We start from the raw sequence: 15,599 nt of genomic DNA, 5'->3' as shown, positions 1-15,599 counted from the left end.
CCCCATCGTGCTCGTTTGGTGTCCATTAATAACTCAGTGATCAAGGATCCTATCCAGTCTGTTTTTGAATGTTCCCACATTGTCTCTTCAGCCACATCGCTGGGGAGTTTGTTCAGATTGTGATGCCTCTCTGTGTGAAGAAGTGTCTCCTGTTTTCTGTCTCGAATGCTTTGAAGCCCAATTTCCATTTGTTGTCCTCTGGAGCTCCACTGAAGCCACATCATACCACTGACACCGAGCACAAGAGGCAAAGAAATGTGACGCCTGCCTGTAAGTTATATAAAAAAAAAAAAGTCCTTCAAAAAAACATGTTTTATTATTAATTATGCATCATATTTACAAAGTGAAATGTAGAGCTCGATTCAGGACGCCTGCACTCTCTTCACTGGGCTGGAAAAAAACACAGAGACAGAGAGAGAGACAGTTATTTTTTGAGGTATTAAGGGAAATGTCGTAATATTCAGAGGAAATACAGATGCACAGAGAGGACACAGCTTGATACTCAGAAACACACAACGCCACATATATATACACTCACCTAAAGGATTATTAGGAACACCATACTAATACTGTGTTTGACCCCCTTTCGCCTTCAGAACTGCCTTAATTCTACGTGGCATTGATTCAACAAGGTGCTGAAAGCATTCTTTAGAAATGTTGGCCCATATTGATAGGATAGCATCTTGCAGTTGATGGAGATTTGTGGGATGCACATCCAGGGCACGAAGCTCCCGTTCCACCACATCCCAAAGATGCTCTATTGGGTTGAGATCTGGTGACTGTGGGGGCCAGTTTAGTACAGTGAACTCATTGTCATGTTCAAGAAACCAATCTGAAATGATTGGACCTTTGTGACATGGTGCATTATCCTGCTGGAAGTAGCCATCAGAGGATGGGTACATGGTGGTCATAAAGGGATGGACATGGTCAGAAACAATGCTCAGGTAGGCCGTGGCATTTAAACGATGCCCAATTGGCACTAAGGGGCCTAAAGTGTGCCAAGAAAACATCCCCCACACCATTACACCACCACCACCAGCCTGCACAGTGGTAACAAGGCATGATGGATCCATGTTCTCATTCTGTTTACACCAAATTGTGACTCTACCATCTGAATGTCTCAACAGAAATCGAGACTCATCAGACCAGGCAACATTTTTCCAGTCTTCAACTGTCCAATTTTGGTGAGCTTGTGCAAATTGTAGCCTCTTTTTCCTATTTGTAGTGGAGATGAGTGGTACCCGGTGGGGTCTTCTGCTGTTGTAGCCCATCCACCTCAAGGTTGTACGTGTTGTGGCTTCACAAATGCTTTGCTGCATACCTCGGTTGTAACGAGTGGTTATTTCAGTCAAAGTTGCTCTTCTATCAGCTTGAATCAGTCGGCCCATTCTCCTCTGACCTCTAGCATCAACAAGGCATTTTCGCCCACAGGACTGCCGCATACTGGATGTTTTTCCCTTTTCACACCATTCTTTGTAAACCCTAGAAATGGTTGTGCGTGAAAATCCCAGTAACTGAGCAGATTGTGAAATACTCAGACCGGCCCGTCTGGCACCAACAACCATGCCACGCTCAAAATTGCTTAAATCACCTTTCTTTCCCATTCAGACATTCAGTTTGGAGTTCAGGAGATTGTCTTGACCAGGACCACACCCCTAAATGCATTGAAGCAACTGCCATGTGATTGGTTGGTTAGATAATTGCATTAATGAGAAATTGAACAGGTGTTCCTAATAATCCTTTAGGTGAGTGTATATCTATATCATTATTTATTTATCGGCAGACACCCTTATCCACATACTGTACTGTGCAAAAGTTTTAGGCAGGTGTGAAAAAATACTGTAAAGTAAGAATGCTTTCAAAAATAATCTATTCACATGTCTATATTTATCAATGAACTAAATGCAAAGTGAGTGAACATAAGAAAAATCTACATCAAATACATATTTGGTGTGACCACCCTTGGCCTTCAAAACAGCATAAGTTCTTCTAGGTACACTTGCACAGTTTTTGAAGGAACCTGGCAGGTAGTTTGGCCCAAACATCTTGGAGAAGTAACCTCAGTTCTTCTGTGGATTTAGGCAGCCTCAGTTGCTTCTCTCTCTTCATGAAATCCCAGACCGACTCGATGATGTTGAGATCAGGGCTCTGTGGGGGCCATACCATCACTTCCAGGACTCCTTGTTCTTCTTTACGCTGAAGATAGTTCTTAATGACTGTCGCTGTATGTTTGGGGTTGTTGTCATGCTGCAGAATAAATCTGGGGCCAATCAGATGCCTCCCTGATGGTACTGCTTGATGGATCAGTATCTGCCTGTACTTCTCAGCATTGAGGAGACCATTCATTCTGACCAAATCCCCAATTCCAATTGCAGAAATGCAGCCCCAAGCTTGCAAGTAACCTCCACCATGCTTCACTGTTGCCTGCAGACACTCATTCGTGTTCCGCTCTCCGCCCTTCGGCGAACAAACTGCCTTCTGCTACAGCCAAATATTTCACATTTTGACTCATCAGTCCAGAGCACCTGCTGCCATTGTTCTGCACCCCAGTTCCTGTGTTTTCATGCATAGTTGAGTCGCTTGGCCTTGTTGCCACGTCGGAGGTATGGCTTTTTGGCCGCAAGTCTTCCATGAAGGTCACTTCTGACCAGACTTCTCCAGACAGTAGATGGGTGTACCAGGGTCCCACTGTTTTCTGCCAATTCTGAGCTGATGGCACTGCTGGACATCTTCCGATTGTGAAGGGAAGTAAGCATGATGCGTCTTTCATCTGCTGCAGTGAGTTTCCTTGGCCGACCACTGCGTCTACAGTCCTCAACGTTGCCCGTTTCTTTGTGCTTCTTCAAAAGAACTTGGACAGCACATCTCGAAACCCTTGTCTGCCTTGACATTTCTGCATGGGAGAGACCTTGCTGATGCAGTATAACTACCTTGTGTCTTGTTGCTGTGCTCAGTCTCGCCATGATGTATGACTTTTACACACACACACACACACACACACACACACACAGAGCCTTCCAGGTTTAAGTGTCTAGCAGTCGGTATGCATCTGCTTTGCAGTGATTGGGAGTGATTTTCCCCATTCTTCTTGGCAGATCCAGGTTGTTCAGGGTGGTTGGACGACGCTTGTGGTCGCCACTTCTCAAATAGTGCCACAGATTCTCAATGGGATTGAGGTCAGGACTTTGACTGGGCCGCTGTAGGACAAAAATGTTGCTGTGGCCTTGTGCAGGGGGTCACTGTGCTGCTGAAAGGTGAATTTCCTCTCAAGCTTAATTTTTTTGAGGGGACTGAAGCAGGTTCTCTTGCAGTATCTCCGTATTTTGCGCCATCCATCTTTCAGTTTGAACCAGATGCCCAGTCCCTGCTGACGAGAAGCATCTCCACACCTCAGTGTCGGGACGGTGTGTCTGAGGCATGGGCAGTGTGAGGGTTGTGCCACACAGCGCCCCGAGATTGCCCAAAAAGTTCCATCTTGGTCTCATCTGACCACAAAGCCTCTTCCAAAGCAATGTACCATTTGTAATTCAGTGATAGAAGAGAGCTGGTCAGGGGTCTGAATACTTTTACTAGGCACTGTAAATACATATAAACAGACATGTATGATGGAAACTCACACACAGGCTAAATCACACAGATGCACAAACCGACTCTTACACTAGCTGAAAGTGATACGAATTTCACTCCTCACACCAAAACACGAAACACACGCAGTGTTTCACTCGGCCGGGCAGGAGAGCACACCCTCACCTCGCTCATCTCTTATGGGCTCGCTTGCCGGTGGCCGTCTCCAGTCCGGGGCAGGGGGCGCTCTGGGGCGGCGGCGGCTGCTTCTTCAGCACGGTGGGTCGCACCACGTCCACGTCCCGCTTCAGGTGGTCCAGCAGCGGCGCGACGAGGCCCGGGGCGGCGTGGAAGTCCAGCAGGAAGTACCCGGCCCGGCAGTGGCGCAGGTTGTGCTTGGAGATCTTGTACGGCAGCTCCCGCTCGCCCAGGCTCTCCAGCGCCCGCACCACGGCGCCCCTCTCCAGCAGGGTCTCCACCGTGCGCCGCAGCACCGCCGCCGTCTCCGGCCTCTGCATGGCCTTCAAGATCAGGGCCAGCTCGTAGCGAGGCATGGCCGGCAGGGACTCTCTCTTCTCCAGGACTGTGAGGCTGCGGCGGCCGCTAGTTATAGATCCAGTGTGATCTCTGCGCAAGGGCACGCCAGTGAAGTCCGTACACCCCTCGTCCAATCAAAACACACATACGCTGCCGCCACGCCTCTTTCCGTGACGTATTTCCTGTGCGCCGAAGCGCCGCCGCTCTGCCCATGTGAGCAGCCCCGGTGACGACACGGCGCTCTCGTCTCTTCCTTCTACACGAGTGGAGCCGAAGATGGCGGACCAGGCAGCGGTGCCCAGCGACCTTTATCAGCACGTCTACTCCTTCCTGCTGGAGAACAAGTTCACCAAGGCGGCGCAGGAGTTCATCAAGAAGACGAAAGTGGTGAGCGGCCGGGTGTGGCGGCGAGGGGCGCCCCAGAGAGGGGGTTCAGTCCCGCCGTGCGGTCAGCTGAGCGCCGGGCAGGCGGGCAACGTGGGGAGCGCTGTGTTGTTACAATACACGTGTGCCCGATGTTGCGCCGATCGCAGCTCTGTGTGTGTTAGCTGGGGGAGGGCAGGGTGATTTGTGTCTTTTTATTTATATCTATATTTAGCTATTGTTGTGCGAGTCCTATAGCCCCAACGCGACGCACAAAGCGTGCAGGTGAGCGTGTGGCCCCAGCGAGACGCCGTCAGACAGTGGGGACACGAAACAATTGGGATATAGATTTAACTAATTGTCCCACTACGTGATATTAGAAGGCAAATATGTGTGTGTATATTCTACACATGATCTATGTTTAAATATAACTGTGTTTTAAGTTACACTAATGTACACGTTTTCTATATCTGTGTAGACGGAGGTTTAATATCGCCTGTTTACTTTCTCTCCACAGAAACCTCAGGACCCCCAGGCAAGCAGTTTGCAGGACATCTTCACCTTCTGGCTGAAGTGAGTAGGCCTGTGTGTGTGTGATAGTGTGTGTGTGATTGTGTGTGTGTCTGCACTTGCACTGCATGGTGGAAGACAACAATGAGCGAACTTAAACTCAATACTTTGAAATGAAAACACATTGAGGTGCAGTCACAGCACCGTGATGCTGCTTCGGGGTGCAGTGTGTGTTTTTGCTTGTTTCAGTTTGCACTCCACACATCTTCCATCAGCTGTGTGTCGGCCTGTTCTCCATTTACGATGGGGGTCCCAGATTTTCACAGTAACCGTCTGTGTCTGCAGATCTCCCGAGTCCAAGAAGAGGAAGGCGGAGGCTAATGGCCCGGCTGCTAAGAAAGCCAAGCAGGCAGAGAGCTCCAGCAGCGACTCGTCCAGCGAGGAGGAGGAGGAGAAACGGCCCGCTGTCAAGAGCCCTGCAGGTACACATGGCTGCCAGGAGGAGGCAGAGTTCACGGGGGACTGGACAGCAGTCCAGTACAGGCTAGCTCCTGGACTCTTGTCTCTGTCTCTGTGCGTCTGACTGAGTCTCTCTGTGTCTTAGTGAGTAAGTCTCCGGCTGCCGCTGCGGTGAAGAAGGCCGCTGCGGTGAAGAAGGCGCAGAGCAGCAGCAGTGAGGACTCCAGCGACTCGGAGGAAGAGCAGCCAAAGAAGACTCCAGTCAAGGTGAGCCAGGGCCGCGTGGCGGGAGGGCAGGCGGGTCAGTAATGCAGCAATGGAATCCGCTCAGATTGTCCTCCAACTTCTCACACTCACTTCTTCCGTGCCCTTTTCCTCCTCTCTCTGCCAGAGTACCCCAGGGAAGCCCCCTGTGGCCCCGCAGAGGAAGAAGGACTCCAGCTCCAGCAGTGAATCTTCCGACTCGGAGGAGGAGAAGAAGAAGGCGCCCGTCAAGCCTGCCACCCCAGCTGGTGAGTCTCGGCCGCCAGTCCCCCAAGAGCAGGGCCGCACACTGGCACCTCGCTTTGTGGGATTTTCCTGTTTAATTTACTGTGCTGGATCGAGTGTCAAATGTCCGCTCCCCCTCGTCCCGAGTGAGACCAGACAGGGCGGTGCGTGCTGACAGGGTGTTGATCTGTCTCTCTCTCTCTCTGCAGGTACCAAGCCTGCAGCCAAGGCCACCACCCCCAAGGCTAAGGCCCAGGAGAGCAGCTCCAGCGACAGCTCCAGCGACTCGGAGGACGAGCCGGCAGCCAAGGTGAGTTGGGCTGACGACGCAGCTGTGCCTAGTTTATCTCCATTGCCTGGCACGGCCCGCCTGGGGAAAATACTGTTTTATTGGTATGAGTATTTTACATTACAATAATAAAAACAATCAAAACAAATTTTAATACTTGTGATTAAAAAAAAAATTAAAAAGCAATTCTTAAAATCACTTAAAATTTTTAAAATCTTAAAGTGATTAGCATAAACAATTACTTAAACTCAAATAAACATGTGCTTAAACATAACAAACGTGATTACAGCAAACTGCTACCAACAAAGGAGTCAGATACATTGAAAATAACTGAAACCCGCCTGGGGAAAATACTGTTTTATTAGGTGTAGTATTTTACATGACATAGAAAAAAAAAAAATTCAAATTTTTAATACTTATGATTAAAAACTTTTAAAATCAATTCTTAAAATCACTTAAAATTTTTAAAATCTTTGTGATTTTAACGAAAAACAAAATAATTAACTTCAAATAAACATGTGCACAAAACAACAAAACAAACGTGATTAAAGCAAAACTGCTCACCAACATAAAAGTCAAATACATTGAAAATAACTGAAAATGCATTGGACAAAATAAAGAAACAATTAAAAAGGTAAAAATAAAAAACAAACAAAAAAGGTCCAATGCATTTAAAATGTATTTGACAACAAAATATAACAAAACTAAACCAAAAAACCCCTAAACAATTAGTGATTTAAAAACAACTCAATCTTTAAAAGCAGTTTCTCCGCCTGGGGAAAAGCGCAGAGTCTCAGAGGTGTGCGGCACTGAACCTCTAGCTCCTCTCAGAGCCGTGTCAGGCATCCTGTTGAGGGCTGGGGGGGGGGGGGGTTAGGGTTAGGGTTAGGGTAGAAATTGGCTGTCCAGTACAGGGGGCAAAAGTAAATATAAACTGATTTCATTGGGGTTTCGGTGCCTGCATGCTGTAGTGCATTGTGGGAGTCTCTGAGCCGGGCGCTCGGACCCAGCCACTGTGTGACCCGTCACCATCTCTGTGCAGAAGCCGGCCAAGTCTCCTGCAGCTGCTAAGCCTCCCGCAAAGACCCCCCCAGCGAAGGCCAAAGCAGCTGCCAAAGAGTCCAGCAGTGAGGAAGACTCTTCCTCTGAGGAGGAGGAGAAGCGAGCCACCCCTGCCAAGAAACCCAAAGCAGGTGAGACCTGTCAGAGTGTGGGACCCGCGGGCCGAGCGGCGCCGCAGTGTTGCCTGGGCTGTGTGGTTTGTTTGTATTTATTGTACGGCTGTAACTATCGTCGGCCATCTTGGATGCTGGGACGAGCCTAATTAGTTAATAATAGTCTTCACTGTCATCAGAGTGAGAGTGAAGAGTGACCGGTACAGCTGGCAGTACTATAATGATTGCCGGGGACTGTTCGGTACCCAGGGTTCCCCAGTGAACAGACCGATTCTCAGCCCACTGTTGTAATGCTGACTGTTCTTGACCATATCTGTCATCGTTGCTGGCCAGGGCCCTACAGTGCTGTCCCACCCCCCTCCGCTGGGAAGAAGCCCTCCATCCCTGCAGGGGGTGTCAAGGCACAGAGCAGCTCCTCCGACAGCGAGGACAGCAGTGACGAGGACGCCAAGAAGAAGCCTGCGGGTGAGGGTCCGAGGGGTGTTTGTGGGTGAAGGGCAGGTGCTGAAGGAGAGGTCGGGGATCTGGACCCCTTATCCTCTGCCTGAATGGTGCCTCTGGGGGGCTGTGGCCGTTTGTGTGCTGTGACGCGCACTGACTCTCCTCTTCTCCGTTCACAGCCAAACCCGCTGCAGCCGCGCCCAAACCCAAACCCGCAGCCAAGCCGGCAGCGGCTGCCAGCAAGAAGGCCGAGTCCAGCTCCGACAGCTCGGGTGAGTCCAGCTGCCTCTGTCCCTTTGCCACACGCTCCTGTCTGCTCTGTTGCCCAGTTCCTCACTCTCTCTCTCTCTCAGACTCGAGTTCAGATGAGGAGGACGCTGCACCAAAGAAGCCGGTTAGCAAGGCGACGCCAGTGAAGCCTGCCACAGCAGTGAAGACCCCCCCGGCCAAGCCCGCCGCCAAGAAAACAGCCGAGTCGTCTGACAGCTCAGGTGAGCGAGGGGAGCGGACCCCATGTCTGGTGTGTGTGGTACTAAGAGTGTGTGGCACTGGCCCTGTGTGACGCATCTGTCTCTGCAGACTCGGACAGCTCTGAGGAGGAGGCCAAGACCAAACCAGCAGCAAAACCCACCACGCCCAAACCAGCGGCCAAACCTGTGACGCCCAAAGCCACGCCTGCCGCCAAGAAGGCCGCCAGCAGCTCGGACTCAGACAGCAGCTCCAGTGACTCGGAGGACGAGCCACCTAAGAAGCTGTCCGCCACGCCTGCCAAACCTGCCGCCGCCAAGCCGTCCACTCCCGCGGGGAAGGCAGCCGCCCAGAGCAGCTCGGACAGCTCCTCCTCCTCGGACGAAGAGGAGGCGGCGAAGAGCAGCAAGCCGACGCCCGCCAAGAGCACCCCTGCCGCCGGCACCCCGAAGAGCAAGAGCAAGAGCCAGACTGCCTCAGCGCCAGCCAGCAAGGCCAAGAAGCAGGAGTCTAGCAGCTCCTCGGACAGCTCCAGCGAGGAGGAGGAGGACAAGCCGGTGAAGAAGCCTGCTGCCGCGGTGAAGAAGGCCACTCCAGCCAAGACGCCCCCGGCAAAGAAGAAGCAGGAGAGCAGCAGCAGCTCCGACTCGTCGGATTCCGAGGATGAGGTTGCAGCAAAGGCGGCTGTAAAGCCCAGCCAGGCCAACGGCAAACCAGCCACGCCCAAGACCGTGGCCACGCCCAAGAAGCCTGCCGCCGCCGCCGCCTCCTCCTCCAGTGAGAGCAGCTCCGAGGACGAGGCTGAGGCTAAGGCCAAACCCGCCACCCCGGCCGCAGCAGCAAAATCTCCGGCCGTGAAGAAAGCCACGCCCGCCAAGAAGAAGGAGAGCAGTTCTGAGGACAGCTCTTCATCGGAGGAGGAGGAGAAGACGCCGTCCGCCAAGGCTGCCGTCACCCCCATCGCTAACGGTACCCATGCTGCACAGCGACACTCCGCCTTTGTAATCGGGGGGGGATTGTGTTGGCTGATTCCCCTGTAATAATACTCCTAACAGAAGTGTTACGTCCATCTCTGTCTCTCAGGCACTGGTGGCAAGAGGAAGAGAGAGAAAGAGTCTTCATCGGAGAGTGAGGAGGAGGAGGACGACGAGAACAAAACCCCTGCAGCCAAGAAGCTGACGTCCTCGACGCCGCACTCCTTCCCCAAGGCCAAGCAGAAGGTAGAGAGCGACCCGGTTCCCGCTGGACCGCGGCTGGGGGCACAGTTTGGGTTGGGGGGGGTCTGTAAAGTATTCAGGCTGGAGATCGCAGCCCGAGCCGGGGGGGTTATATGACTGAGAAATAAACCAGCGCGTAGCCCTGCTGCCAGTATTAGTGTAACGGTGTGGAGAGGAGAAGCGTGACAGTAGCGTGTGCGTGTTTCTAAGCTCGCTGGGGGTCTGCTGTGGTCCCCAGGTCCCAGATTAAACTCTCATGTCTCCCTTCTCTCTCCGTGTGTTCTCTAAAGATTACCAATACTCCTTTCCGTAGAATAAGAGACGAGGAGATTGAGGTCGACCCTCGACTCGCCAACAACTCCTTTGATGCAAAGGTGAGTGAGAGCCGGGGCTGGGGGGGCTGTGGGGTGCGGTAAAGCCGGGAGCGTTGCGGTGGAGTGCAGTAGAGTGCGGTGATGTACTGTGTGGTTCTGTGTTGACAGATGGGGGCGGAGGGAGACTGGGGGGAGAAGGCCCACAGCGTGCTGAAGTTCACCAAGGGCAAGTCTTTCCGGCACGAGAAGACCAAGAAGAAACGCGGCAGCTACCGTGGGGGGGCCATCTCGACCTCCGTCAACTCCATCAAATTCGACAGCGACTGAGCTTCTCTCTGTCCTCCCTCTCTCTCTCTCTCTCTCTCTCTCTCTCTCTCTCTGTCCTCCCTTTCTCTCTGTTAGTTCGAGATGAGTGCCGTGTCCTGCCCGGTGCAGCGGTGAGGGTACCAGGCCTGTTTCGGCGTCCGGTCTTACCTCCACACTCGTCAGTTTCCTTTTTAATGTCACGTTTTTATTTCCGGCTGTGTTTGAGCGTCGGTGTTGTCTGCTCGGGACTGACCATCAGAGCAGGACGCTGGCAAAGGCTGGAGGAGAGTCCTGCCCCCCCCCCCACGTCCACCCTCTCTGCATCATCGGAGTCCCACTGTACTGTTCACAACACCGCCAGCAGGTGGTGCTGTTCACTAGGGTGATAAATACTAAAATCCCATCGCTCGATTCAATGAGTCGTTCAAGAACTGTGAAGTTGTTTTTTCCCCATTTTGTCCAGCTGTGGCTTTTGTTCTCCAGTTTCTTGTTTTGCATTTTAAATCGGTTTTTGTTTTTCCATGTTCACTCACGGTTGTAAAAGTCGATGCAGTTCAGTTTGGTTCTGAGCAGCGCTGTGTAATCGTTGATGTGTGTGAATGAGCGCAGGATCGGAGCGCTTTCGTTGGCATCCTGGGCCTCGGCGCAGCGGGGAGAGAGCACTGGCACGTGCATGCCGGCAGGACTGCGTGTCTGAGCGCCTGGGAAGAAGCGCCTTTTTAATTTTGTTAACAAATGTAAAAAATTTAAATGGGGGAACATTTAAACAGACTAAGGTTATTTTTATAAGAGGAGAAACCTCAGTTACTGTAATTAAAACGGCCGCTTGAAAAATGTGTCCCTGTGATTATTGGGTATTGGGGGGTGTATTGTGCAGCTTCTGTAGTTTAGCAGACTTATTATGGCACAGAGGTGTCTGCTAAGCCAGGGGCTAACGGGTAGGGGTAGTTGAGCTCAGAGGAGTATGAAGCCTCTTAATTGGTTAATTGAACTAATTATCCACTTAACTGAAATTGTTAGAGCTCCTTGCCCTGTTACAGGCCCTGGATTAGAGCAGTGCCTCCCAGCCCTGCTCCGGTTGGGGGCTGGGTCCTCTCCGGCCCCTGTTGTCATCTGCTGCCCTGCACCTGTTTGAGAGCAGCAGCGTTGGCATCACACCACCACCCTGGGTCAAGCAAGAGCTTCGCTGGCATGAAATCTAGCAGCTGCTGTAGGGCTCCTCAGGGCTGGGTGTGAGGTCAGCCAGGGGCCGCACAGGTACTGATGCGTTTCCCTCTCTGCTCCTGGAGCCTCAGGGCTCCCATTAGTGTAATTGGTCCCGGGCTGGACTTGGCAGCGCTGCGAGGAACAGCACAGAGAGGTTAGGAGTGAGAGGAAGGGATTCTGCCTGCCTTGCTGCTTTTCTGGCCAGCGGTTCATCGATCCACGAGAGAGAGAGATAGTGGCTTCTGTGCTTGATTCCCATCCTCAACCAAGACCTGCAATGCACCCCAGAGCCCACCAGGTGGCAGTGCAGCCCAGGGACGGTCCTGAGGCAACTGGTGGCAGTGGGCCTGCCGAGGAGCTGCTGCCAGTCTTCCCTGGTCCGGCCCGGTGCAGCCAGTGCACATGGTCCTCGGACCGGTGGCTCCTACCGCCCCTGGAGCTTTGCCCTCCACCCCAGCCACGGTGAAGCCCAGACGTTAAATATCCATCGGTTCATGGGGGCGGCCGTGGCTGTGTAACAATGGGAAGACTTTCAGTGAGGTAGATCACACCCCCACAGGAAGAGAACTGTGTCCCCACTGTGACTGCGGCCACAGGAGCCTGACTTGAACACAATGCAGACAGTGGAGGTGTGTGTGTGTTGCAGAGAGGGACGGACACCGAGGGAGCCCTGCTGCTCTGGGCACAGGGGCCACCCTTCCACAGCTACAGACACAGTGGGCAGAGCCTTACAGGCGCACGGTGCTCTTCAGAGGAATGCGGCTGTGCACTTCTGAAACAGGCTGGACTGCTGCGTGTCTCTCCCTCACACACACACTTGATCAACCAGGACTAAACTACAGCACTTAATAAAGAGCAATTAGAGATAATTGCAAATAGGCAGGAGCAATCCACAACAGTAGTGATTGCACTGCATGCGCTCAATTTATAATCTGTATGTGTGAGAGAGAGAGAGAAAGCGAGGCTGTGTGTGTGTGTGAGAGAGAAAGTGAGGCTGTGTGCGAGAGAGAAAGCGAGGCTGTGTGTGTGCGAGAGAGAAAGCGAGGCTGTGTGTGTGAGAGAAAGCGAGGCTGTGCGAGTGTGTGAGTGAGAGAGAGAAAGCGAGGCTGTGTGTGTGTGTGAGAGAGAAAGCGAGGCTGTGTGTGTGTGTGAGAGAGAAAGCGAGGCTGTGTGTGAGAGAGAGAGAGAGAAAGCAAGGCTGTGTGTGTGTGAGAGAGAGAAAGCGAGGCTGTGTGTGTGTGAGAGAGAGAAAGCGAGGCTGTGCGAGTGTGTGAGAGAGAGAGAGAAAGCGAGGCTGTGTGTGTGAGAGAGAAAGCGAGGCTGTGTGTGTGAGAGAGAAAGCGAGGCTGTGCGAGTGTGTGAGAGAGAGAAAGCGAGGCTGTGTGTGTGTGAGAGAGAAAGCGAGGCTGTGTGTGTGTGTGTTTGTGAGAGAAAGCGAGGCTGTGTGTGTGTGTGTGTGAGAGAGAAAGCGAGGCTGTGTGTGTGTGAGAGAGAAAGCGAGGCTGTGTGTGTGTGAGAGAAAGCGAGGCTGTGTGTTGTGTTTGTGTGAGAGAGAGAAAGCGAGGCTGTGTGTGTGAGAGAGAAAGCGAGGCTGTGTGTGTGTGTGTGAGAGAGAAAGCGAGGCTGTGTGTTGTGTGTGTGAGAGAAAGCGAGGCTGTGTGTGTGTGTGTGAGAGAGAAAGCGAGGCTGTGTGTGTGTGAGAGAGAAAGCGAGGCTGTGTGTGTGTGTGTGAGAGAGAAAGCGAGGCTGTGTGTTGTGTGTGTGAGAGAAAGCGAGGCTGTGTGTGTGTGAGAGAGAAAGCGAGGCTGTGTGTGTGAGAGAGAAAGCGAGGCTGTGTGTGTGAGAGAGAAAGCGAGGCTGTGTGTGTGTGAGAGAGAAAGCGAGGCTGTGTGTGTGTGTGTGTGTGTGTGTGTGAGAGAGAAAGCGAGGCTGTGTGTTGTGTGTGAGAGAAAGCGAGGCTGTGTGTGTGTGAGAGAGAAAGCGAGGCTGTGTGTGTGAGAGAGAAAGCGAGGCTGTGTGTGTGAGAGAGAAAGCGAGGCTGTGTGTGTGAGAGAGAGAAAGCGAGGCTGTGTGTGTGAGAGAGAGAGAGAGAGAGAAAGCAAGGCTGTGTGTGTGTGAGAGAGAGAAAGCGAGGCTGTGTGTGTGAGAGAGAAAGCGAGGCTGTGTGTGTGTGAGAGAGAAAGCGAGGCTGTGTGTGTGAGAGAGAGAGAGAGAGAAAGCAAGGCTGTGTGTGTGTGAGAGAGAGAAAGCGAGGCTGTGTGTGTGTGAGAGAGAGAAAGCGAGGCTGTGCGAGTGTGTGAGAGAGAGAGAGAGAAAGCGAGGCTGTGTGTGTGAGAGAGAAAGCGAGGCTGTGTGTGTGAGAGAGAAAGCGAGGCTGTGCGAGTGTGTGAGAGAGAGAAAGCGAGGCTGTGTGTGTGTGTTTGTGAGAGAGAAAGCGAGGCTGTGTGTGTGTGTGTGTGAGAGAGAAAGCGAGGCTGTGTGTGTGTGTGTGTGAGAGAGAAAGCGAGGCTGTGTGTGTGTGAGAGAGAAAGCGAGGCTGTGTGTGTGTGTGTGTGAGAGAAAGCGAGGCTGTGTGTTGTGTGTGTGTGTGAGAGAAAGCGAGGCTGTGTGTGTGTGAGAGAGAGAAAGCGAGGCTGTGTGTGTGTGTGTGAGAGAGAAAGCGAGGCTGTGTGTGTGTGAGAGAGAAAGCGAGGCTGTGTGTGTGTGAGAGAAAGCGAGGCTGTGTGTGTGTGAGAGAGAAAGCGAGGCTGTGTGTGTGAGAGAGAAAGCGAGGCTGTGTGTGTGTGTGTGAGAGAGAAAGCGAGGCTGTGTGTTGTGTGTGTGAGAGAAAGCGAGGCTGTTTGTGTGTGAGAGAGAAAGCGAGGCTGTGTGTGTGAGAGAGAAAGCGAGGCTGTGTGTGTGAGAGAGAAAGCGAGGCTGTGTGTGTGTGAGAGAAAGCGAGGCTGTGTGTGTGTGAGAGAGAAAGCGAGGCTGTGTGTGTGTGTGTGTGTGTGAGAGAGAAAGCGAGGCTGTGTGTGTGTGGCGAGGCTGTGTGTGTGAGAGAGAAAGCGAGGCTGTGTGTGTGAGAGAGAAAGCGAGGCTGTGTGTGTGTGAGAGAGAAAGCGAGGCTGTGTGTGTGTGAGAGAGAGAAAGCGAGGCTGTGTGTGTGTGAGAGAGAGAAAGCGAGGCTGTGTGTGTGTGAGAGAGAGAAAGCGAGGCTGTGCGAGTGTGTGAGAGAGAGAGAGAGAAAGCGAGGCTGTGTGTGTGAGAGAGAAAGCGAGGCTGTGTGTGTGAGAGAGAAAGCGAGGCTGTGCGAGTGTGTGAGAGAGAGAAAGCGAGGCTGTGTGTGTGTGTGTTTGTGAGAGAGAAAGCGAGGCTGTGTGTGTGTGTGTGTGAGAGAGAAAGCGAGGCTGTGTGTGTGTGAGAGAGAAAGCGAGGCTGTGTGTGTGTGAGAGAAAGCGAGGCTGTGTGTGTGTGTGTGAGAGAGAAAGCGAGGCTGTGTGTTGTGTGTGTGAGAGAAAGCGAGGCTGTGTGTGTTGTGTGTGTGTGTGAGAGAAAGCGAGGCTGTGTGTGTTGTGTGTGTGTGTGAGAGAAAGCGAGGCTGTGTGTGTGTGAGAGAGAGAAAGCGAGGCTGTGTGTGTGTGTGTGAGAGAGAAAGCGAGGCTGTGTGTGTGTGAGAGAAAGCGAGGCTGTGTGTGTGTGTGTGAGAGAGAAAGCGAGGCTGTGTGTTGTGTGTGTGAGAGAAAGCGAGGCTGTGTGTGTGTGAGAGAGAAAGCGAGGCTGTGTGTGTGAGAGAGAAAGCGAGGCTGTGTGTGTGTGAGAGAGAAAGCGAGGCTGTGTGTGTGAGAGAGAAAGCGAGGCTGTGTGTTGTGTGTGAGAGAAAGCGAGGCTGTGTGTGTGTGAGAGAGAAAGCGAGGCTGTGTGTGTGAGAGAGAAAGCGAGGCTGTGTGTGTGAGAGAGAGCGAGAGAGAGAAAGCAAGGCTGTGTGTGTGTGAGAGAGAGAAAGCGAGGCTGTGTGTGTGTGAGAGAGAGAAAGCGAGGCTGTGCGAGTGTGTGAGAGAGAGAGAAAGCGAGGCTGTGTGTGTGAGAGAGAAAGCGAGGCTGTGTGTGTGAGAGAGAAAGCGAGGCTGTGCGAGTGTGTGAGAGAGAGAAAGCGAGGCTGTGTGTGTGTGTGTTTGTGAGAGAGAAAGCGAGGCTGTGTGTGTGTGTGAGAGAGAAAGCGAGGCTGTGTGTGTGTGAGAGAGAAAGCGAGGCTGTGTGTGTGTGTGTGAGAGAAAGCGAG

General features: G+C 52.4%; 2 protein-coding genes across 3 annotated transcripts; one reads left to right on the top strand and one right to left on the bottom strand.

The window, feature by feature from the left end:
* Positions 1-297: 297 nt before the first annotated feature.
* On the bottom strand, positions 298-4,224 carry mrps6 (mitochondrial ribosomal protein S6). The gene is made up of 2 exons (XM_066692841.1): positions 3,751-4,224; positions 298-390 (listed from the first exon to the last, which is right to left on the bottom strand). Exon 1 carries the CDS (start codon positions 4,116-4,118, stop codon positions 3,756-3,758), a length of 363 nt encoding a protein of 120 aa, XP_066548938.1. The 5' UTR covers positions 4,119-4,224; the 3' UTR covers positions 298-390; positions 3,751-3,755.
* Positions 4,225-4,314: 90 nt separating this feature from the next.
* nolc1 (nucleolar and coiled-body phosphoprotein 1) lies at positions 4,315-10,966 on the top strand. 2 transcript variants are annotated; one of them, XM_066692840.1, is made up of 14 exons: positions 4,315-4,488; positions 4,982-5,037; positions 5,320-5,456; positions 5,579-5,700; positions 5,825-5,945; positions 6,132-6,232; positions 7,254-7,404; positions 7,720-7,851; positions 8,007-8,099; positions 8,181-8,318; positions 8,407-9,264; positions 9,379-9,515; positions 9,826-9,886; positions 9,995-10,134. In XM_066692840.1, exons 1-13 carry the CDS (start codon positions 4,378-4,380, stop codon positions 9,844-9,846), a joined length of 2,178 nt encoding a protein of 725 aa, XP_066548937.1. In that variant the 5' UTR covers positions 4,315-4,377; the 3' UTR covers positions 9,847-9,886; positions 9,995-10,134. The 2 variants fall into 2 exon arrangements, with proteins under 2 accessions (XP_066548937.1, XP_066548936.1); XM_066692839.1 differs by having other exon boundaries at positions 4,316-4,488; positions 9,803-9,886; positions 9,995-10,966.
* The last annotated feature ends 4,633 nt before the right edge of the window (positions 10,967-15,599 follow it).

This window comes from Amia ocellicauda, chromosome 20, assembly GCF_036373705.1.
Source record: "Amia ocellicauda isolate fAmiCal2 chromosome 20, fAmiCal2.hap1, whole genome shotgun sequence".
In the NCBI taxonomy this organism is placed as follows: Eukaryota; Metazoa; Chordata; class Actinopteri; order Amiiformes; family Amiidae; genus Amia; species Amia ocellicauda.
This window is presented reverse-complemented; position numbering and strand designations above follow the sequence as displayed.